Raw genomic sequence first — 25204 nt, 5'->3', positions numbered from 1 at the left:
CACAGACAGCAAAATGGTTCAATATAGTCTCTGTATTCCAAGTACCAAGTAGTTTGCATACTTCTCTCTTGCTGCAAGCTGCTATTAACTTATTCTCTATTATTCACAAAAAAGCATCATTTTCAGGTAGGATTTGGATCACCTAAAGACCCTGTTTCTCAAAAATGAGCAAAGAATAGCATCTTTATGCATGAGATCTTAAACAGTCACATAGAGACAACCAAGTAACCAAATCATTTTCTGCAGAAGAACATGAGTTTACATTAGTCACTACATCTACAGAGAGAGATTTTCCCCAAGGGCCACTGACTGCATTATTAAACATCCCAAGCAGGTTTATGATTATACATCAGCAATACAGTCCTTTGTATAGATGTTTTGGGCCATTCTCAGATGCAATTTAGGGCACTACCAGCAGGACAGCCAACCTAAGGTAGTGCTGGAGTGCTACTGCAGTTGCCTTCTGAAGAAAACAGAAAAATATATACAAAGGCACTAGAGCCTTTTCTGAGCAATTTGTTGTGTTTCAACAATCACCTGAATAACAGCAAATGACTCAAGGAACATTCATATTCCTCAATTTAAAAAAAAAACAAACAAAAGCTAGAGTAGATCCAAAGGCGTTTGTAGAAGGCAGACTTTACACCAAGCAAGACTCAGGTGAGTGTTTTCCACTGACCAGCCCCAATCCTGGCAGTGAGACACACAAGGCACAGGACCTTGCATGGCATGCAGGCCCGCTGAATAATGACTCAACTTATACTTTATCTTTAAAGTATAAGTAGCTGGTGGATGTAGAATATCAGCATTCACCAGCTGGTTCATGATAAGACACCGTTTCACATTATGCTGGGAACTCAGGACCATTAATGCCACTGCAGTAATGTTCTGGAGGTTAAACCACAAAGCATATGCAAATTAACATGTGTTGAAAAGCAATGAAATGTGTTTTAAAGATGTGATTTCATTGGTTTTTTTTCCCCTTCTGTTAACTGCCACAACAGCCTGTGGTGCATATTTGCCAGAGCAACTTGAAATCCTCTCCTTTCTTGCCACTTGATCAAAGTGACCACCCACTGCAGAACTCATGCACCTTCTGCCTGCCTCAAGAAAAGAGACACTAATCAAATGAACTTACCATGCCTTCCTGATAATGCCCTGTGGGGAAAAAAAAAAGGAAAAGAACAAAACAGTTACATATAATTCACTTACAGATACCATGCTGCAACAAAACCCAGCATACATGGTAAGATCTTCAGCTTGGTGAATTATGGAGTAGATCCATGGAATTAGGAGAATTTTGTGAATAACTTCACCAAGTTACTCCAGGGTTAGTCTGGAGTCTATCAGTATATCATCTCTTGTCTTCACCAAAGTCTCACAGGAGGCCAGATCTCATAGTCCCTACTTTGAACCAAATCAGCACACCTTGCCTGAGTAAAGAAGGCTTTTTGTTGATTTTGTGAAAACTTTTCCCTCTGCTTTCAAGATGCATCTACCACACCAACCACAACAGAAATCCAGCCCAAACAAGGCTTGGGATAGGTTCTTAAGGACTGCAGGATTTTGCTCCAGTTGATCCTTCATATAACTATCACACATAAATCCATACAGATTAATAATAAGTCAGTAGTGAAGCTTCTCCCTGTTCAGTTAGAAACCTGGATATTCTACCCTTTTGGTTTGGAATAGCTTTTCTGTTACAAAGTGTTCAGTGAGATGGCACATACAAGGCTTACTACCATCATTTTACACACCTAAAGTCCTGCTTTTAGTTCCCCACCTCTCTATTTCCTCCCTCTTTTGTATTTTTAGATGCTTGTTTGCAGCTCTTGAAAAGGCTAAAATACAGTCACTGGCTGATGCATCATCTTCCCTGGAACCCCGATACTGAAAGCTAAATATCAGCAAATGTTTGAATTTTTGAGACACATCTGTGTTCAATTACTGAACTGCTGGCAAATGTGGTGTTGACATACTCAGTGTTACCAGTTATTTCCTCCTGGATTTGTCGAGACTGGAGGATTCCTTCTCGTTTCTGGAAAAAGGAAAAAAGCGACATTTTTCTCAGTAGAGTTTAATGCTTAGGGTACAGTAAAAATTTGTGATCCACAAACAAAATTAGATAAGAAACCTGCAGAATAAGAACTTTTCTTATACAAATTTTCAGTAATATATTATTTTACCTTGCAAGTATTTCAGAGAACTCTTTTATACATTAACAAGAAACCTGAAACTCCACCTGTAGAAGGAAGTATTTATTTTCCTTTCTCCATTGTTCTTAATTCACTTTTCTTTTAAAGGCCCCAATTCAGCAAGACATTTGAAACACCCAAACACATATGTAAGTATTTTAGTGGAGATATGTCTAGGTGAGCTGAATTAAGCCCTGGATTTCAATGAACAGCTTGGCAGATGGTGCCCATGCTTCTCTTTTGCAAAAATTTTGTTCCCAGGCTATTTGTTCTTTTTGCCCTGTTCAAACTTTTTTTGTTGTTTGTTGGTTTTTTTTTTTGGTTTTTTTTTTTGTTGTTGTTTTTTGGTTTTTTTTGTTTGTTTGTTTGTTTTGTTTTTGTTTTTTTTTGTTTTGTTTTTGTTTTTGCCTTAGTGTTTCCTTTCTCTGCAGACAAAGAGCTCTATTGGCTTCTGACAGAAACCAAAATGGAGCTTCCATTCACACTCCTGTCCTGGTCCAGCAGTGACTCTGATGTCTTTGTCCAGAGGCTGTGCCCAAGGTGGCAGAAGCCAACTCCAATCACGGCTGTTTGAGTCAGCTGCAAAATGAAGCCACTTGAAGAGTTTGACATTGTTTCAGTTTGCTGATTACACTCATCTGGGGCCGGTGTAAATACCACACATATGTTGTGCCTCTCTTTGCGTTCTCTCTGTCAATTCTGTTCACTGGTATTACCAAAAATTTGCAGTACACAGAGAAAAGTCAGGCAAATGCTGACAACTCCATTTCAAGTCTAGACATTAGGCAATTACTCATGATTCTTCACTCCCTGTCATACAAGGAAATGAGAAAAATAGATTTATGCTGGTCCTAGACTCATCTTCTATGTGGAAAAGAGAAAAGGAGAATAACCTTTTAGAAAAATCCTTCAGGGCATGTGAATTGGGGCTGCTGCTTTTCCCTTCCTTGGAGAAGACAGCACATCCCTGCCTGAGGCAGTCCTCAGTGTGTGATGTGCTGAGGACTGAGCCAGGCTTGCCTATTCCTTCCACACTGCATTACCAAAATACATTTCTTGATATATTTTTCCTTCTGCACTGTATTACTAAAATATATCAAGGAATATATTTATTTCTGCAAGAAAAGCTGAACATGGCCCTCTGGGTCACTCCAGACTGGCACTTGGAGTAATGTGAACTGTCCTTTCAGCTAGATGGCAGTTTCAGGGGGTTTCCATGATATTTTTCGAAGTCCAGTTTCTAAATACCTTGCACAAAGTGAAAAATGCATTCAGGGAGGACCTTGGAGCATTTAAAAGACAGAGGGGAGTCCAGGGTGTTACATACTGGAAGAGAGGGCACAGACCAGCTGCAGGGACATTGCCTATCACTCACCTTCAAAGTCTGAAGAAGAATAACATAATTTAGGGCTACCTCCACCTCCAGCTTGTGCAGACAGCAGTGAGTGCTGTCTCCAGTACTAACTGAAGTAACTCCAAGTTGCAATCTAGTTCATGCCAGCACAACTTGGAATTCCACTCTGTTTGGTATTTTTGTTTATTTTTCCCTTTGCTGCAGGGTGAAAGGAAACTTGTATTTCCTCCTCATGATGACTCTGACATGCATTGTGCAGCAAGAACCCTGCTGCTCTCATCTCCCACAGGGGCTGAGCACCACACCAATGCCATCTGTATTTTCCAGTGATCAGACTGGAAATATGGGAGCAGAAAAAGGTTTCTAATGCTTTACACCTTCTCTCTGCAAGCACACAAAAACTGCCTGAAATATATTCCAGCACTGATATTAAAAATATTTCCTTTTTTGATAAACTGCAGCTAATATCTGAAAATAAAAAAAATCTGCACCTTAATCTTGTTGTTGACAATAACAACAAAAACCATAAAAAAAAAACCCCAAACCAAAATGATCCCAAGCCCTTGTTTTGTGTCTGGCACCTGACCACTATCACTGATGGGATTTCCACACTGCCCAAATACAACGTGCATCCCCTGGACACTTACTTGATCAGCACATGTCAAGACAGACTTTCCTGTACTTCTGATTTGTAAAAAGACTGGTGAATTCCCAGCAGAATGGACCTCAAAACACTGGTCTAAGCACCTTCTCTGAAGGCTGCTTCTCATAATCTCCTGCTCTTTAAAAACCTCAAAATTGACCCTAACACTGATGTCACCTATTGTGAGGTTTGTCTTATACTAGACAATGAATGACACAGTATTCCTGAAAAATACAGAGAGGTGCTGCTGAGGACTGAAATATCCAGCATGTTCCTTAAAGGCAACAGTGCCTAAAATTGAAACCAACAAACCATAAAAATCAACTATTTGAAAGTCTCTGAGAAAAGAGGCATGAATTAAGATTCTCCATTAAAAAGAAAAGCTGGACATGCATTCCAGTGATGAGAGAAGACCTTAATGAACAGGCTTGGCATTTTCTTCCCTCATAGCTGAAAGACTTCATAGAAGGCCCTGAAGATATTCCTAATCACTTACCATTTAAAACTGCCAACTCTCTAGAACAGGAAAAAAAAAATCTGAAACTGGAGTAGTACATCTGTAAATAGAAAAGATCTCTTCTTATCTCCTTTTGTGTCAGCATTTTTATGTAACTGAGGGCCAACTGCTTCATTTCCCCCGCAAAGTCCCAGTCTGAAAACCTTGCCATTATTTGGGCAGTGCTGCTCCAAACCATTTCAGACCTTCCCAGGTCGCAGTACCAATGACCTCTGATTAAGGTTGTGATCTACACACTCATCTAATTTCAGTAATTTCCTAGCTTTGCCTAAGAGTAGTTTATGCACCCCAGAACATGCTGAAGCCATTCTGGCTGCTCTGCCAATGCATTCTTACACTCTCTGATTTCCATCTCTTGGACACAAACAATCTGTCATCTAACCATTTGTGGATGGTAAAAATACATAATTTTTAAGAAGAGGCAAAATGATGACAAGACCCAGCTCTCCAAAAAAGCTCTCAGTCATTTCAGTAGATATGATCAAACAAAGCCTGGGCTTTGTTCAAAGTTATTTATTCTACTGTTATGGCAGGAAAAGAAAATAATAGAGTAGCTACAAAAGGTCCAACTATCACATTTTTTCCTAAATCAGCTTAAACCCAGATTTTGTATCACTCTCATTGCTAACAGCTTTTGTACAAAACAGCCAAAGGAAACAAGCTTTCATAAGAACTAGGCTGATTACCTGTTGGACACGAGCACATTTTTTGTTTCACAAATATGTTTTTTTCTATTTCAATAAATTACATCCAGCCAACACAGCAACCCTCGCATTTTATGTGTTTCTATGCCTAACAAAATCATGAAATGAATTAAGGGAGTCTTTCCTAAAAGGCTTAATAAAAGTACTTTGTTCTTTTATTTCTGTCTCTCCTGCTCTCTTTATCAAACCATACGTAGCAGAGTTTTAAAACAGCTACTGCATAGTCTGTTAAGCTTCCCTAGGCTTGATCTTTCTTTACAGAATGCATGAGTGTTTAGAACATGAGGTGTGTAAGTCTGACCACTAAATTAGGCATTAGGATCTGCTGATGGTTGATTAAAACTTTTGTGAGTTCAAAGGGTACACGATGCATGCTAGAGAATCAGTCCCACAGGATGTCAAAGACAGATTTAAAAAATAAAAACAAAACCCTCAGCCACCATAAAATAAAAATGAGAAATGTCTCAAACAATTACAGTAAATATACTGGCCCTCACCCTCTGTTAATAGGAATCAGCAGAGCTCTGGAGTTTCACTGACTGGCTTCCACCAAGGTCAGGGTCTGCAGGACAAAATCTCCTTCAACATTACTTGGATATTATCCTGGTGCAACTGCTTCCAGTGCAAACCACTGGCGCCTGAGCTGCAGCTGTGTAACTAAGAGTGAGCCAGATTCTCCCACTACTTATTGTTTTAAATTGGTTTATCTGTACTGACTTCAGTGGACTTGCTGTTGAACTACATTAGCCTGTTTAACAAGAGGACACTTATGCCCACTGATTTCAACTGGAATTTTGTCTGGATGTATGGAATGACAGCAGAGGTTATGGTTCTTTCTTTAAGGACTGTATTATTTTTCTCATTTAGCTTTTCATCATGAAGAGGCCCTGCTCACTGTACTCCAGATTTCTTAAGCTGGTTTTGGTGGAACTTTGAGATAAACCAGTGTAAATAATACATTTATAATAGCCAAAGGAACTAGGTTTCTTTGAAGCCTTAGACACGTAAGTGCAGATTCCCAGGGATTCTCCTTCATCATCTGTAGAGAAACCCATGAAGCAGAATCTGAGTCAATGAGTCACTACATCAGTGACATATTTACCAGAGACTCTCCTTCAGATTTCTCCCTAAGTTACAAAACTTGTCCTATTTGAATTCTAGAAGAGAGAATGTTTACTTTCTCAGATCTGTCTGGCAGATTTTCAGCCACACAAAACTTGAGCAATAGTTCTTTCAACCAGTTACTTCAGGGTAACATCAGTTAAAAGACATAAATAAAGACGGTTGCAGTGTGAAAAATAAAGGCAAAGTTAATTGGAGAGAAAGAAAAGCAGATTAAATGGGAAGAAGACAAATAAGATAGAGAAAGCACAAGTTCAGCTGAAAGAAAAATGATGAACAGAAAAACATGAAGAGTTTGAATGGATGAGGCTCTAATAAGGAGACTGACAAAAGATTTAGTTGATGGGGATCTTTTTGCATGCTTTTGAGAAAACCAACACTGTAATCAGACTAAATTAGCATGCACAGAGCTGAAAAAGAAGTTAGTCACCTAACATAAATGTGAATGTAATAAACAGTGACAATTCATCATTCAGTGCCAAGAATGATTTGAATCTCTACACAAGTGAGAAGAGCATCAGAAAATGGGGAAAATAATAATTCTGGGAGATGAACACATTCCAACAATAATAATGTTTCATATATTTTTACTGTCACAGTCTGGCCACTTCACAGGCAAAGTAAGAGATTGTGAGGCACAGCTCAATCTGCCTTTTTCTGGTTGAAGCACGGACAGCAGGGAGGATGCATGTGTGCTCCTTGTCAGCCAAAGAGACACACGCGTGCCCGCCCAGCCAGAAACTCCAGATGCATTTTTCAAGAAACCCCTCAGTCAACTTCACAACACTCCCAAGAGCTGTTTAAGGCCCCTCTTACCTGCACAACAACCACCTGAATGGACACATGGTCAGGGAGTCGGATTGGTGCTCGAAAATACTGAGATAGTGCAACCAGAAGATGAAGTATTGCTACGAGACTTTTAGCATGAACAGCTGAAATAGATATTAAAAGCACAAGTTACAAACTGCAAAGTAACTAGGGCACAGATTTTTACTTCTGCTTAGGATGTAGGGATTATGGGACTCTTTTCCTCTTACCACCTGGAGCCAGGGGGCACCTTTAAGGCACTGGCTGTAGTGGTCTCCTGCAAGATGCATCAGCACCAACGCACTACTCTTTACAACATCTGAGCCACAGGCTCATGGAGATGGAAATCTAAAGTTAATCCAAAAGCCAGATTTTATGTACAACAGTTTAAGTGCTGTCTCTGCATTCTCCTTGCCTCTCTTTTATTCCCTTTATTTCAATAAGGATTTATGGACTAACAGAGAGATATTTTTGTACTCATAACATGCACTTATTCATTTTTAAGTGTCACAATGTCTGCAGGATGATAAATGAGCCTGTTTTGGCACAAGCCTTAAGCAATAACTTATTAAACTCAATGACTCAAACATTCCTCATGAAGTTGTTCTAGTTCTGTTATTGAAGCTTTTTTTGCAGCAGGTTTCATATATGGATAGTTAACACTAACACAACTTACATGATATCAAAAGCCAAACTGTAGGAAATCCTTGATCAAGTATCAAACCATTGGCATGCATGTGGATAATTTCCAATCCTTATTATTGCCTTTCTTCTTCTTCTTCTATTTCGTTTTTGCATTCCCCAAAGCAGTCTTCCTAAAAGATCTTTGACACTGCCATGCACTTACGTTTTTTGTACTTGAACTCATCATTAAGGACTACCTCACTGCACTGCTGAAACACAATCAGATTCACTAAAATATCCTTCTTCATAATCTTACAGTGCAAGTCTCAGCTATGCCATGGAGATACACATTCATATAAAATGTGGCATTGCTGGCAAATGCTGCTGGAGTGCCCGTGGTCAGGGATGAGGTGCTTTAGCAGAACATTACAAAGATGTCAGTCTGCCTACCACTGGTGTGTGCTACAGCTGGACACAGCTGCTGCTCTCTATCTCTACTCCAACTCTAAAACACATGTAAAACATTAAATTAAAACTAGGAGTTAAATTGTCAGGCCACTCCAAACACCCCGCCTCCAGCTGCATCACAGAGAATGGAAAGAAAACTCAGGGCAGGTTGAAAAAAGAAAGGGGACAAAAAATTCAGCAGGACCACAGAAAGGGGAAAGTCAAATTGCCAAATGTTCACTCTTCCTCCCTTGAGATATTTCTCTCCTTCTAACTGATTTGTTGTGAATGGAACAGGATACAAAACTGCTCAGCACAAGGCAGGTACAGGAGACAGGGAAAATGTGGTGTACTGGTCAAGGTATTCACCAGCATGAAATTATTCTGAAAACCAAACTTAAAACAGATTAAGAGGCCTAATTCTCTAAAACTGATAACCTGCTTTCCGCAATATATATCCACTAAAGTGTCTTGTGTTGGGCCACTGAAGACATTAGATACTCCTATGTTCATTCTTCATACAATAGACAAGGAAGGGCACAGAATTAGAGTTTTGTAACCAAAACTAGTCATTCAGACTTTGCCTGAAATGATCAGAAATATTATTCATATCTAGGTTGCAAATTTCACACAGAGTTCTAGGACCTAAATCTCCTTATGTCCATCTACTGCATTTCTGCAGGTACTTGCCTGTTTCAACCAATCAATTTAGCAACACAAAACTTAAGCTGGCACACACATGAACTTCTGAGCAAAGCCACCACACTTGGACAGTCTCTGAGAAGACACCTGACTGAAAGAGAAGGCTGAGCACCAGTAAAGAGGACAGAGTGGCACATCTGGAAGTGCCCTTCAGAGCAGTTCCTACCATAAATCCCAGGTTTCAGCCATCCATTACCATTGGATATTTCAGAACCCCAGATGACACCTACGACCCCCCAGCTGTCAACAAATGAGAACAGTATAGCAAACAGAAAACTTACAGTCAACATTCCACTTAATGCTTCTTGGAGGGAGTTTAAGGGTTTCATTGATCTTTTCAAGCACTGTCTGTAGCTTCTGTTTCTGAGCAATTTCGGACTGAGTAACTTCTGCAACATTCAGCTTCTCACTTTCAAGCTTCTCTGAAGTGATAGAACAAAAAATGGAAGGAAAAAAAAAATGTCAGCTCCATGAAGAACACAAAGACATTCCATACATCCAGAGGTACATTCAAGAGACATCAGACTTCCTAATTTTATATCTAAGTTTTTTTCCAGAGCCACTTTCCCTCCACACTTCTGAGCCCCTAAAGATAAGTTCACATTTTGCCTTTAGTTACACACTGACAAGGAGAAGGCCAAGTATTGCTCTATGCCACGCCACTGGCTAACAAATGTTTGCTGCAGCTCCCTTTAGGAAGCACCAGACTTGGAAATAAGGCCCATTATTTCTATTGCTTCTGGATGAAGGTTATTCTAGATGCAAGTGGCTTATACAGCAGACCATCAAACCTAGGAAACACACACCAAATTTATTTCATCAGTCTCAGCCTCCCAGCTTCTACCTCAGATGCAGGAGATAAAAATTTTACTTGGCCTAGTAGTGATAAAACTGAAGTGATTCCGTATTCATAGAGGCAGAGGACGCATCAAAGAAAGGCAAACAAGTTTTCATGAAAACACCTAAAACCTCAGGCAATTTCTCTCCATGAAACCACAGCCATTTTCTGCACTCAAAATTTGCAGTAGATTTTAAAATACCTTATGAATTGGTTCGTTACAATTAGTACAGTTGTTATGTATATACATACATGGTTTATTGTTTACCCTTAAAGAGTAAGCAAAGAAAATATAGCTCCCTGGTGACAACACCAGAAACAGAATGCTTGGTCACTTATCAATTTAGTTCTACAGAAGAGTATCTATTTAAGATTTATCTTATTTTATAAGAGCTGATCATGTTCCCATCAAAGCCAATTGAGCATCTTCCCAAAGTGAGTGAGCCTAAACTACCAGCCTAAAGTAGCACTATTTACTAATCCTGCCTATGAGACTGCTAACTCCTAATCCTGCCTAAGAGACTGCATCTCCTAATCCAGCAACCTCCTAATCCTGCCTAAAAGCTGCTATCTCCATAGGTTTCTTGCATCTCCTCAGAAATCACTTTGTGCATAGTCACACCACAAGACTGAAGATTTAATAAACAGAGACCTGATCCATAAGATATTAAGGGCAGTAGAAAAGATTCCTCTGCAATCAATAAGTGCTAGATCATTGTATGCATATTTAGAGTCAGGCTGTGCCTGATACACATTTTTTGAATTTTGGGTGAAGTCACTGGAGGTCTGCCCATGACAATCCAATTGCTCAGTCTGGGCATATCCAGTCCATCACAACATATTCCACAGCTTAACCATTCATAGAAGGGAATAGTCTGTGAAGTCTTTATTAGAAATGCTCACATGATGTCTCAAGATTCATTTAGGATACTGGAAAGAAATTTACTGGAGACTTTATGAGCTGTAATAACTAAGAAAATGGCTTTCAAGCCAACAGTGTAAAAAGCACATGCCAACTCTGCATTAGCAGCTTCTTTTCTCTATCTGTTTCTCAGCTGAAGTTCAGATTGCAGTCCACTGGGCACCATTACCTCAGTCATGTTAAAAGCCAGACATCAAACCAGAAAGAAATTCCAACTTTCCAGAGGAACCTTGCGATGAAGAAACTATAGCATGGAACGGGCAGAGATTAAAAACATCCACCATGGTACTGAGAATGCCCTTGCCTTCAAACTTACTTTCCACTTGTAACACAGCAAAGTTTGTGCAGCCCAAATGCAGATAATAAATTTAATTGGACTGAATACTGTTGCCAAGACAAGAGCCCTCCCTCTGCAGCACCCCAGGTAGGCTTTGTGCTGTTCTCATCAGCTGCAGAGCACCACACATTGCACTGCAGCCACGAGGGCTGTGCACACAGCCCATTGCTCAGGGGTCTCATAACACAATGCTATTTTTATATCACTTAGTGGCATAAATGTAAGATGATACCGAGGCCCCTGAGCAGGAACAAGAGATCCACTTCTTGACAAAGTGCCTCAACACTGTGCACGTGTATTTTTTCTTACCAAATAATTTCTGCAATACTTGTCCATCATACAGGTCTTCAGCCAAGTCTTTCACAATAATCCTCTCTCCTACCAACACATCATTAATCCAGTCAATTAATACCTATGTGGGAAACACAAATTTGGCAGTATTATACACTATTCATTTCCAATTTAAACCACATGTCATTTTTCTTAGCAGAAAGAATACCAAAGCTGCAGTGGCTCAAAATACAGTCTGACATACCTTCAGGAGCAAACAGGAAAGACTCAAGAAGGACTCACCTGAGGTGGCTGTGCCAATGCACCACAAGGTCTAGACAAACACTAATTAATGCAGTATCTTCTGGACTGAAATCTTTCCTTTGCTTTCAGTAGCATTTTAACATCTTATTGTGAAGCAAAAGGTGCAGAAGTTGATTTTAATGAAGCATCCTGCTAAATTTTTAACCCCAAGAATCACAAAGACAAGGGAAAATCAGTGTGATCTTTGACTGGGGGTGGGATGGGACAGAAACTCTGGACTCAGGATTTTAATAGAAACTTTTAAGTCTCTCTGTGCCACATCTAGAGAAAGATACTGCCACAAATGACCTCCCCATTTCACTGGGATGTACATACCATGTGATTCCAACTAATTAATATCTAACTAGTGCTTTTGAGTGTTCAAGTAAAAGAGGCAGGGATGGCATTAAAAATAGTTGCATTTTCCTGACAGGGTTTACAGGCTTTAATTACCTTCATTAATTCTTGTAATTTTGGATCATTTCTTGAATTTGGATCCACCATTGTTCGGACTTCATTTTCCTCTGGAAGGTTTAAGAGAGAAACATTAGAAACTATCCCAGGCACAACACTTCATTTTACATCAAGTTTTCATGTTGAGATGTAAAATTTTTGTGAATTACCTAGCATAGTGTCCTCGGGGTCTAGTTCAAATGGAATGGGACTGAGAGGTAAGTTAATGGCATTTATTCCTTCTTCCTGTAATTCAGACACTAGGAAATAGAAAAAGAAAAGCTTGGTCAAATTTCAACTTAATTTTACATACTATTTCACTCTCACTAAAAGTAGCATTAATTGTCTTAATTTCTTTATAAGAACATGACTCTATTAGATAAGCCACTGCGTGTAATTACAGCAATAAAGTAAAGCTAACAAAAATGGGAGGCCCAGCCAACAAACCTTTACTTCTATGAGTACATTTTTCATGGATAATGGTGCTGGAACCAACACAATTACCTCAAATCTTTTCCAGGACATGGCCCATTGTCCTCAAATTTTTAAAAGGCTCACTTGCATGTTAATGGTCCTGACACTTTAACACTAATGAATCATTTCAGCTGAGGGAGATGGTTACTGCTCTCAGTATGTCACCATGGCTCTGGAGATGCTTCAAGTTCAGCTCCTTGGGAAGAGCTGGTGTGGCAGTGTACCCACCCACCCAGGAGTCACCAGGCTGAGGAACGATTCTGGACTGAAGGTGCAGCACACAGCACATTCTGCTGCCCAGGATGCTGATGGGTCTGCAGTGTCTAGAGTGCAGACCTGCACTGGAGCAGGCTGCAGGATGCTTCTGGCCTGTGCTCTTGGCCTTTCTTCAGCAGAAATCACAGCAGCAAGACACAGTGTAGGATGATGAACCCTCAGAAGGGTTGCCTTAGTGTGGAGTCAAGGTTGAAAAAGAACTTCCCCAGGAATGGGGAAGTAATATGAGACCCCACAGTTTGGAGATGCCAGCAGTTGTCAGGAAATATGGACAAGGTCTTAGACAGCCAAAGTCCCCAGATTCTGCAAAAATCAATGTTCTTGAGAAGAAAAGACTAAAGGAAGGTGTAAAGGGAAGCCTGTCACTTGTTCTGTACCCAGTACAGGCCAGAGCAACTTTGTTCATTCCCCTGGGTGACCCAAACTTTAATAGGCTGCAAAGACAAAACCCTTCCAAAACTGCCCAAACATGCCTCCCTAACAGAGGGCAAGAAATACCAACAAGCCAACACAGAACCCTGTGCTGTGGAAGAACTCCCAGCACTGAGCAGGGAGGGAACCAGAGCGGGGATCACGCAAGTTTGTACCTTGCTTTGTGAACAAGAAATCAGTGCAAAGCTGATTTACCAAACCAGGAAAGGGGCTCGCTGTCTTAGCCATGACCAGGAAATAATGTTGTATCGACCACTCAAATTCCAGTGCACACACCTTTAACAGAACTGGTTCTTATCTCATCTGTTCCAGCCAGAGTTTTAACTTAAATAACTTAATCCAACAATCCTGAATATGGCCTAAAGATTTAGGCAGTTGTCCACAGCTTCTGACATGTACTGAAACATCTGACTTATGTGCAGATGCAACATTTGCCATCCAACAATTCAGATGTACCAGCTGATGCTTTCCTCAGTTTATTCTGAAAATTATAGAGACAATTTGGTTTTTAAGAAAACAGAGAACTATTCTAAAGGTCTTCTTTTGTCTCTGCCCTCATGGCTGCCTCATAAGTCAGCTTTATTTCCTTGGTGCAGTAAGTATAGCTAAATTCACATGAACACCATGATCATCAGTCAGTTGGTGCAATAACAGGACTTAGAAATTTCCAAATATTGTCTATGCTTCATGAAATGTTTTGTGGTCTGCCAGATGAAATGTTTCTGTGCATGCTTCAAGGATCTGTGTAGCTGTATTCAAGCATCTATGTAAGACTCACAGCAATAATGGCTGCTAGAATGTTTATTATTTTTAATGGTACAAAAATAACTCTGAAAAATCCACCACCTTCAACACTGAACCCATAGCTTCACTCCATACACTCACCCTGCTTATGTATCTGTAATATACAAATACTGAGCAGCTCTAAAGAGTCATAAACCGATGCTGACAACAACAGTTCCCTCGATTGTTGTATATTCTCTAAAACTGATTGCTGAAAGCAATGGACCAAATTAATCCCTCATGTAACTCCGCTGAGTTCTGAGGAGTTATGGCAAGGATGAAGTTGGTCTAGCATGTACAATCTCGGGAACTGCTTGCACATTAAGTAATGGCAATTGTTGAAACTGCTAGCACTCCTTAGAGAAAATCACTGTTGGTTTCTTGGTTTCATTAACCTCTTTGATTGTTTTTAATTTTTTTTTTTTTTTTTTTGTTCAAAATGGTTATGGGCAGATGTCAGTGGGTAAAAAGCTTCCCTGTGGAGGTCCTTCTGCTCTGAAATGTTTAGCTCATGGAGGACTTCACACAAAGCTTCCTAGGCAGAAAACGTGGGATTTTTTCCCATCAGTCCCAAGAGGGAGCACAGTAAATAAAATCTATTCAAGCCAACTGCCTCCACTGAACTCTCCTGGCCCAAAGGGCTGGATGCTCTGCTTGGGTGAGACACACTGGAGAAAGCAGTCAGCTCATTTTCCAAGTGAAGGACAGTAGTGAAAGCTTTTGGTTCCTCTCTCCAAAGAGGAGCTTGCTGGCAGAGCTTGTTGACAATTCTCCAAGGAGACTGAGTGGACCTTTCCAGGTTGAAGGTTATGTAAGGAATTATTTACAAGGCCACTGAACCCTGCCATACCTGTCCTCTAACGTGCACATCATTCTACCTTTAATAACATGACCTCCATCATATTCTCAGAGAAAATAAGAGAAAGCAAACAAACCCCTGCCACATCTTTGCATGAAGAGTGAACATAAAATACAAGTAAGACAATAATAAATATACATGGGGAACTAGAACACTGACGTGTTCTAGAATGCAAGTGTTATATTTAGTGCACAGCAGGGGCTAAGCTCTGCTTTCTGTACACAGCTGTAAGCACAGACATTTTGCACACCTGCCAGAGCCATTTGCAGAATCTACCCACCACACCTCCAGGTGATCCAAGGATCCCAGATGGATCCAGTTTTTAGAGAGGACAGCTCCTCCTCAGCTCTGCTTTCTGCAATGGACAACCCATGCCCCAGGCTGGTATTAGTCCAATAATAAAGGCTCCTCCTGCCCTCCTGTCCCCCACAAGCAAAAAGCATGGGGCATGAATGAAACCCTGAGACTGACAGCATCTTTTTCATTTTTTTTCCCAATACTGAAGAGTAAAGATTTAACTGCAGATTAGTAATACTACTAAATGGAGCAGATAAGCACATGCATTATATCAAGCTGTATGTAAACTGAGAGAAAATGTCTTATGCAGTATAGCCTCACTTTCTAAGACTTTCCATCAAAAAAATACCATGACAAATCACTGCTATACACTTAGATGTTTATAGAGCAACCACAAATATGTGATTGAGGTTAAGAGTTTGCATACCACAGTTTCAGTAGAGGAGTCCATTTTTCAGCTGCTTTTCATTAATTTAATTAATTTCATGGAAATCACTTCAGCAACTTAGTATTTTAATAAAAAGAAAGAACACAGTATTGGGGCAATTTTTGCCCTAATAGAGAAATTAACATAACATAATCTAATTTCTCGAAATACGTTGAGGAGTGGCTTTGGAGCATCATTTAAGAGCTGCACTCCAAGCCTTACAGTGTAAGGCACCAGGAAGGGAGGAGGGGATGGGATGTACCTGCAGCAGCTCATCTCTACCACACAGGCTGCCAGGAGCCAGAGCAGTGCACTGGGAGCTGTGGCAGTTCCTGTGAAGGACAGCATCCAGGGCTGGGTGCTGGGCACAGGGCATGCTTGGCCACTGGACAAGGCCAGCAATCAGAGCTAAGACCCCTTTGTGTTCTCACCCTCTGCTGTGACCCAGATCCAGCCCAGTTCATCAGCTACCACGGGGCTTACGCTCATCGTGCTGGCCTTGGGAAGGTTAGGGGCTTCATCTCTTTGGCCATGACAGCAAAATCCAGTCCTTCAGGGATTTTTTTCAGTCACCATGCTGAGTGGAACTGGGGGAAGGCACTTTTAAAGCAAGACCCTGAAAAGCAACAGCTACATCTGGGCCAGACAAATCTCTGTGGATTGGCAATGTGGAAGTCCCAGTTTTAACTCTGGATGAGGGAATGGACATTTCTGCTCAGACTTCTGATTCAGCTCCACGTGCCAAATTTCTTATGATGTAATCAAGTGCAACTCCACTGCTATCAGCTGTCAACAGACTTCCTCCCATCATGCCAGCACCAAATTTGGCCCCAGAGCCGGGGAGCCCTCGAGCCTGTATCAACAGCAACTACAGCAGCTATTTTAAGCTGGATGGAATTCTTACTGTTTTAGATGCTCTAGGATTACGAGGTCATAAACCTATGCTATCAAATCCAGGCGTGTGCTCCGAGCCAGAGCCTGCCCTGTGATGTGTGCATCCAACTGCCATTGGAGCTGCACATCTGAGAGTGCAGCACTGCCCATACGGTTCAAATTGCCTTAATTCCTCCAGTACATGCAGCCTGTTGCTCCACATTGTATTTATTAGACAGCTTCATTTGGGTTTTTTACTCATTTATTTTGTGTGCCTGAAGGCTTTTTGCTGCCCTATTTAGTATTCAGGGCTTAGAGTTATTCTGATTTGAATGAAACACATCTCATTATTTAACTGAGCTCAGCAATGCCACATCACCACACTCTCTGTGGTTTAGATGTATTTTATACCCATCAGAAGAATCATGAAACAAATACAACAAGATGCAGAGTAAAACAGCCTCTCCTCTGAGTGCTGTAGCCATGTCTTCCCCATGTAACTGTTCTGTACTTACCAAATTAAAATTAGTGAAATGCTATGACAGGAACGGATGAATCCTGAAAGTGTGCAATTAACTAGAACCAAACCATTTTGGAGGAGCACAATGCCACACTGCTCCTAACCCCAATCTTTCAAATCCAGGAGGTTTAGATAGATGCATATACACCTACAGACATATATACATATATAACATTTCTGCAGGTCTTCAATTTTCTTTCTTTCTCTAGCATAAGGGTTTTCCATTCAAGATCCTCAGCATTTTTAAGGTTTTATGCACATTGGGTTAGGTTTGTTTGTTTGTTTGTTTTGGTTGTTGTTTTTGTTTTTTTTTTCTTTTTTTTGTGGAAGCTGAGATTTGCTGACATTCACATGACTCCAAGAGTTTAAGCTTTCTCTAAGAAAGTCAAAATCTCCCTGATATTTTAAACTGCTACAGTAGGTAGCAGCTTTACATGTCATGTCTCTGTCTTAAGCTATTTTTTCCTGGAACAAGCACCATTTGGAAGGCTAGCTGCAGACACCATATTGTCAGAATCAGAATAACCCTAGATATTTGTATGTGTGCCCACATTCAAACATGCATGCCTATGCTACATACATTTAGACATGCAGCCAGAAATTACAGCCAGTTTAGAAAAATGCTGATTTTCAGCACAATATGTCTTTACTGCTCTTGTATAAGATAAACACTCAATTATAGCTGAGCCAAATTTAGATGAATCAGGTTTTGGTTTCACATTCCCTCTATTGGGTGCAAATTTCTGGTAAATGCCCATGACCTTGATGGTTTGCTTTTGTAACCACTCGTGCACAACAGCAGCTTTAGTTCTTCTACTGCCTGGATAGCCTGTAATACAGACTTGAGTGTAAATTACTGTATCCACACAGATCTCAGAGGATTTGTGATGATTTATACCAGCTCACTGGCTCAGCATGACTCCTGTTCCCTCTCACATACTCTAGTTCTATAAACTGATATAATTCCAGTGCGGTAATTCTGGATTTGTAATGGTAAATGAGTAAACTGACCAAAATTACTTAAGACAGCTATAGAATGAGAGAAAAAAAAAGAAAACATGTTCAGAAAGTCATAGTTCAGGCTTCTATAGAATTATACTATTTAGTCAAGCAAATGTACATAATTACTTTCTGGGCCATCTATCCAAAATGTTAATTTCTAATACCCGTGCATGTGCATCCAATACATCCACAAAGGGAAAAGAAAATATTAATCTAAAATAGTACTGCCTAATTTTCTGGAATACATAATTCATTAAACATGGATTCTGGCAGCTCAGCTTTAACTCCGAAACAAAAGAAATCCACACAAAAGACAATAAATCTGCATTACACATGGTACTAAAATGATCCAATGGATTTATAGATGTTTACAAGTTTGCAGAGTGTGACACAGCGTCCACCAGAAATTTGATATTCACAGCACAAAACATCATAAACATATGTCTGCAACTACAAAAGGGCCTTTTTATGTGGGGATCATTGTTAAAATTGTCTTCAGAACATAAACCTTAAGTTGTAAATGCTACTCCCCATTTATTCTCCAAGACATAACAAATGGGGGAAGAAAAGCAGAGATATGTTTGTAATTGAAAATGTTTCTCAGGAAATGATCTGTACAGGAACATCATTCTCATTCCATTAACTGCTGACTCCAAGCCAACCATTTGCAGAAGTAAATAAATATGCAAACTGGCTGACAACAATGTGCCTGCCTTTAGTGTTTCTGCATTAGTACTCAGCCTCCAAAAAAGAATCTATTTTCTTTTCTTATTTCTCCATTAAACCAAACATGGCATGCACACAAAAAGAACAGGAGTAATGCTGTTCACAATAAAAGATGGGAGAAATGCTATGATTTGATTTTCATGTATGCAAAACAAATTAAATGCCTTTTGCCTTGAACTTTCTCTGAAGTCCAAAACCACGCTCAAGTACTTCAGTGACTAGTTTGCTGTTCCTTTCTATTTTTGCAATTGGCAGGGAAAGAACCCCTCCACAGACAGACAGATGTCTGGTTTGGGTAGGTAAAAAACAATCAGGAAGCAAACTCAGTCCTTTTTCAAAAGAGTACATGTGATTCTCTTTTGCCAGCTTCATTAAGCCTTCCGAGCTTTCTCATTTCATTTGGGATGAAGGTTCTTTCAGAACTCCAGAATTTCCTTCTAGTTTCTAAGAGGTAATAAGCAGTGAAGTGCCAAGCTAACACAGATGCCAATCATTCCATTCATTCCTTCTGCACATCCTCTCAATAAGTCTTTTAAAATACCTAAGCAGTATCTGCAGACATTTTGAAAATCCTGTCACTCTATAGGAGTTATTTAAAACCCTACTGAAAAATCCCAAAATGCAATTTGGGGATCAAATACAGACAAGAGTTCAATTGATGCTGGTTCTTATTCCCACTGAAGAACAAACCACGCATATGAGAAATGCTGAGACCATTCCAAGTTCTTATCAAAATGTGCTGTGTGGAATCTGATCCCAAAACAAACTCCAAGGAGCCCCAGATACTTTGGTAGGGTGTTTGTGCAACAGAAATGTACAGGTTGTTAGCTGGTCTGCACGTAGTATCCCTACATGCAAAATACTTTATTGAAATAAATCCTTTGACAGCAAAGTACTTTATGGAAACAAATCCTCTGACAGCTAAGATTTCCAGCTTACTGAGGTATGGACTGAGAGATCTCTGAACTGATTTACTGAGGGATCTCAGCATAACACAGAGTACTTGGGGGCATACAGAGCAGAAGGGAAAGCATTTGTATCCTCCTCACTGACATTTTGATATTTCTCAAGTTACAACAAATCTGCAGGTAGTAACACCCAGAAGAGAGGCAGACAGACCTCTTGGTGCAAGTTGGAGGCAATTGTCCTTTTTACATGTTCACCAGCTTGCTGCAACAATTTTTTCCAAACATTGTGAAGAGGAGAAGCAGATTTTACAGGGCTGACTTGCCTCATTTTGTGAATCACCAACCAGCTAAGAGCAGCTATTCCAACATCAACAAGAAGAGCTCATGCAGAGAAGACAAAACCAAGGATCTGTTCCAAGAAGTCTTTCCCAGCTCAACAAGTTCTAGCTATTCCTAAGAGAAAACCCAAAAATAGCTCTCAGGAATGTGAGGGCACATTAGTAGCAAGCTGAGGATTTCCTGAATTTCTTGCTCTTTTCTTCTTGTGTATGTAAGCCTTGTTTCTGAAGGAGAAAAAGTTAAGAGAGACCCACTGCATCTCAGCAATCTAGATGAGTGCTTTTTCTTGAAAGAAATAGAAAAATTACTACTTTTACTGGAAAGTTAAAGCTCCTTCTCAGAGACTACAAACTGGTTTATGTGTCACACATTGCCCCCATTTTTAAACTGCAGTGACTAGAACTACTTGTGTTTTGAGATAAGCATCTCATCACCTTCAAGGAAAGACTCTGTGACTGAGGATTAGAAGATTTTTAATAAGTGGCCAAGGGTTTCTACGTCCCAGAAGGAAAAAAAACCCAAAAAACCAAAACCACGTTAGTATCTTATGAAAGCTTCTTATGCTTCAAGATCTTTTTTTACTATCAAAATTGACCAGGATGAAGTTTGGGGTCGACACCAAGGCAGGAGAAACAGCAAACACAAGAAAGATGGGATAAGAAATTGAAATAATAATTAATACAAATATGTAGATATATTACTTATTTGCATAACTGGCAGTTTGGAGTCCATTTTTTTGCTGCCTTCTGTGTCAGTCCTGAGTATCTAACCATGGTTCTCAGATTCAGGAGCAGAATTGACTTGCAACATCTACTTCTGCTTTTCCCCTTGACTTGAAAGATTTTAAATTTCTTGCCATGTTTAATATTTGTGCCTAACACACAGATGGTTTCTTAAAATATCTGCAGTATGTCCTAGGGAATTGGAGTTTGTAGTCAAGGACAGAACCAGGATCTAATTTGGGAATTGGGATCTAAAGACAGGCCTTCAACATGGCAAAAATAGGCTGTGGCTTTGGCTGGATCAACAGAAACCCAGCTACATGCTGAAAGAAAAAGGGGTGGATTTGGTAACAGGATGCAAGTGAAACCTTAAAATGGAAGAAATATATCTTCTAGCATCCTGAAGACTAAACTGCCCTTCAGGGTTCTCTTGGCCAATGTTGAGGTTAACGTGCATTTGACAGCAGAAAAGCTTCAGGCTTTGACTGCTACAGCAAGGACCTGAGAAAGGGAACACGAGTGTGCATTACCAAGCTGCACACTCACATGTGTGGAGCCCCTCTGCTTTTCCCAGCCATGCAGCATTAAGGGCTAGCTCAGAGATGAGATATATCAGGGCTGTCTGTAGAAATCCCTGCCTAGAGGGAGGACTTTGGTCAGCTGGCATAAATCACAGTGTGGTGTGATCAATAGTGTAGCTGTGCTATCCTCCTAAAACACATTTACACAAAAGTGTAAGATGATGATGCAAGACAGGACTTTGGTAGCACAAGCTAGAAATTGTGTTTGGCTTAGGAAAGCAGAATTTGTTCTCAATTTGCACAGGAAATAAATCAACACTTCCCAGCCTAGGTTTTCAAATCCCTTAATCAGAATTAATTAATTTAACAGAAGAAAACAGCAGTATCCTCATTCTGCAGCATAGAAAAAAAACACAATTCCAGTTTAAAGAATACATCTACATGTTTCCTTTCTGGAGAAAAATTGCACTTGTAAAATGGACGCCTGGCACTTAAAATACAGCCTTAAAAGCTCATCTGTAATGTACATTAGCCTGACAGAGCAGCCAGAATACCTGTACCTTTTGCTTTCCAAACCCCTGTCATGGCAAAGAAAACACCCTTTTTTCCATATAAACCAGTAATGATTTTCATCCAGCCCTGTGGCTTGCCCTTCATGGGCCCAGCCTGGTACCCTCTGTGCATTCCTAATTTTGCTTATTTCCTTATAAAATCAAACAGCTGCTCCAACTTCCAAATGCCCTGTCTAAAACAAACCACCTGACTGAACTGTTCATCTGATTGAGGTGTTTCTTTGAAGACCAGCATCGTAAGGGTAAAGCTCCAGCTCTGAACTGCACATGCAGTGCCACTGTCTCTTCCAAGAGATCTCAAACACGCTGGAATTTTGGAGCAGCACTTGCTAGCACCTGTCAAGAGCTGTCAGACAAGGGAAACATCCCTGGGTGAACTCCTACCTGTTAAATGCATTTCCTGGGTTGCCGTCATTGCCAATGCATCAATTTCATCATGAGGAACAATCACATCAACAGTACCTGTGGCTCTATGTCCTGTCTCACTTTGCAGGTGGGCATACCTAAACCTGCAACTCAATCATCGACATAAATAACCTCAAATGGGTTTTACTCTATGGCACTAACACATTTAGAGTTTCCCCAAAATAATCTGCAGCCTTTAGCTTTGATGTTGTGAGTTTGTGTCATTATTCCTCTTAGAAAGTGCATAGTACCATGCAGTTTTCATTTTAATAAGCACAAATATTAAAACTTACTGACTGCATAAGACATAGTCCATTTGAAAATTGCTATCCCAAGCATGCTTTTGACTACAAATGACAACTTGCCCTGAGTGGAAATTCAGCTGATAAAAATCACTATTTTCACACTGGAGCCAGTGTTACCCAAAGACTGCAGTTGTACCAAAATGAAGCTAGTAGAAACATAAAATCTTATGAAACATCACAGGACAAAACAGCTAATTCTATTTCATATTGCAGAAATACTTTCATGGAATAACATTAACAGACTGCTGTATATTCTTCTTCTTTTACCCAGGAAAAACAAAGTCTGACAGAAGCAAGAAGAAAATAAATTCTCATTCTTATTTCAAAATATTACAAGCCAAAAATTTCTACCATTGTAAAAATACAGGGTCAGAAAGCAATAACCAGAAAAGCGAAACAACCAGATGAGTCAGTCTGGGCTCCTACCTTTAGGGCAAAATGCTCCACAGCCCATCGTAGGGTCGCTGGGCCACCCTCATAGTGCATCCCAGGGGGAACTGCAGTCCCTGAGGTGTTTGAAGCCCCTGGCAGGGCCCTGCTCTGCTGCTCTTCAGAGGAGCTGGTTTAGCTTTCGAGCCTGTTTTCCACCAGAATGGTCCAAGCACATCACAACTCCTGGCTCAGAGCATCGCTTCAGAGCAAGCGACTGACTGCCTATATAATTTAATATGATGCCACATGAGACTCATAGACCATCTGCAAAAGAAACGAAATCTGCTTTTTGCAGCTTGGCCAGTTGTGTTCTGAAGGCTGGGATGCAGTTTTGGTTGTGTGCTTTTGTTATCAGTCATACAACTAAACCAAGTGCTCAAAGGGCAAGTGCAAACACACGTTTTTAGCAATCCCAGTCTGTTTCTGTTCTGGGTGACTTGTACCTTTTCCCCTTGTAACTGAGTAAAGTCAAAGCATAGGAAAAGTCTATGCATAGACACTGCAACACTGGATGGGAAATTTCGTTCTCTCTCTCTCTCTTTTTTTTTTTTTTTTTGGGGGGGGGGGTTTGTTTCTGTTGTTGTGAAACAAAATCTGATCAACAGGAGTTACTTGAATCCTGTTGTCTGAATTGAGATGCACACATGATATTACCAAATATTACCAAATTCAGATCCTGATCACAGTATTTTTTTCTCTACAAATACTTCCCTACTGAAATAATTAGCCACACTCACATGGAACAGGGACTAAGCCCTGAAACAGGCAAAAGCATATAAAAAGCTAAAAAGCAGAGGAAAGGAGAGGTATTAGCCATCAAAAAAATAAGAAACTACTGGTAAGAAATAAACTAGTTTTATGGTCTATGGGTTCTTCCAAAGGGGGACAGTAATGAAAATGTAATCTAAAGCAATTACTTACTTTGGATTCCTGTGAAGTTTTCTACAGACTAAAACTTTTCAGAAGCTATAAAATGTCTAAGTGCTTGTTTCAACTTGGAGCAGGAGGAGGGAAGTGACACATCCCTGGCTCATTTCTAAATCATGCAAAGTAGTTACCTTTCTAATTTCCAATGGAACTCCATTTAAAATACCTGTGCCAAAAGACAAGTATGGAGAAGTGAGTGATATTTACTGTTTAGGGTTATTCAGCTGTGCTACACAACATTCCTGCCCCAGCTTTCCTATCAGATGTGATTCCTTGCAGAAGAAGCCTCAGAGCTCTCATCAGTGTTCTGACATCACATTCTTTGCCAGTTCTAAGGAGTTGCTGATACACACTGGTCTTCAGCTTTTGGGTCACTCCTAAAAGCAGCTTTCCCTGCCAACATTTCTGTTTCATGCTGCATTCACAAGTAGTAATGGGGTTCCCCATTCTGACCCCTGGAGTCCCATTGCCTTCTGGCACTGAAAATCTGCATTGCTGGACTGCTGAATAACAGCATTCAGTTACAGACAACACTGAGCTGGCAGTTCTTTACCAAGCTTTCATTTTCTTAATTTCTGAATAGAATCATAAGTGTCCCACATACTTTATTATGGCAATCCTGTTTGGGACACAAGTAAAGCTAAAGGAAAACAATGCTTCACTTGAAATGTCAAGAAGGATGCTGAAAATTATTATATATTAAGAAAATTCATTAAGTCTGAAGTCACAGCTACCTGCATCATCAATTCAACCTATTTTATAAGTGATTATTTACATCTGTTCATAAAGTGGTATTTTTTGCATGTGCAAAAGTAGTTATTTTACAAAAAATAGTAAATGAAATTTTTTTCTTTTACACTGAGTTTTTATACCTACAGAAGCAGACAAAATAGGTGATAATCACCAGATAATAGGTGAGGTTACAGCAGAGTAAGAAAGCTGCAAATTAGCTAAAGCAGAGCTTTTTTTCTCAGAGGGTATAACAGGGCACGAAGTTGAAAACTTCAGCAGGTCTGAAGTTCACAGCTTGGGGACCCAGTAGAGGAATTTCTACTCCTTCTCTCAGCAATTCATTTTCACTGGCCACAAACGTAAACTCAAGCAGGGCTTGATTTCTAATTCCTGTTATATGACAACAACAACATCACCTTTCAAAAAGCCTGTGC

General features: G+C 40.1%; 1 protein-coding gene across 2 annotated transcripts in view; it reads right to left on the bottom strand.

Annotated features, from left to right (window-relative positions):
- PARVA (parvin alpha) overlaps positions 1-25204 on the bottom strand; it is a 61973-nt gene that overhangs the window by 11307 nt on the left and 25462 nt on the right. Inside the window, exons 1-8 of one of the 2 annotated variants that reach the window (XM_053945917.1) lie at positions 23106-23182; positions 12409-12498; positions 12239-12309; positions 11522-11624; positions 9397-9537; positions 7352-7467; positions 1980-2038; positions 1139-1158 (exon numbers count right to left, since the gene is read on the bottom strand). In XM_053945917.1, the coding sequence (XP_053801892.1) occupies positions 1139-1158; positions 1980-2038; positions 7352-7467; positions 9397-9537; positions 11522-11624; positions 12239-12309; positions 12409-12498; positions 23106-23133 (628 nt within the window). In that variant the 5' untranslated portion in view covers positions 23134-23182. Of the gene's footprint in view, positions 1-1138; positions 1159-1979; positions 2039-7351; positions 7468-9396; positions 9538-11521; positions 11625-12238; positions 12310-12408; positions 12499-23105; positions 23183-25204 lie in introns of those variants that run through there. The other variant, XM_053945916.1, reaches the window with a different exon arrangement.

The sequence above is a fragment of the Vidua chalybeata genome, chromosome 6 (genome assembly GCF_026979565.1).
Source record: "Vidua chalybeata isolate OUT-0048 chromosome 6, bVidCha1 merged haplotype, whole genome shotgun sequence".
Lineage (NCBI taxonomy): Eukaryota > Metazoa > Chordata > Aves > Passeriformes > Viduidae > Vidua > Vidua chalybeata.
This window is presented reverse-complemented; position numbering and strand designations above follow the sequence as displayed.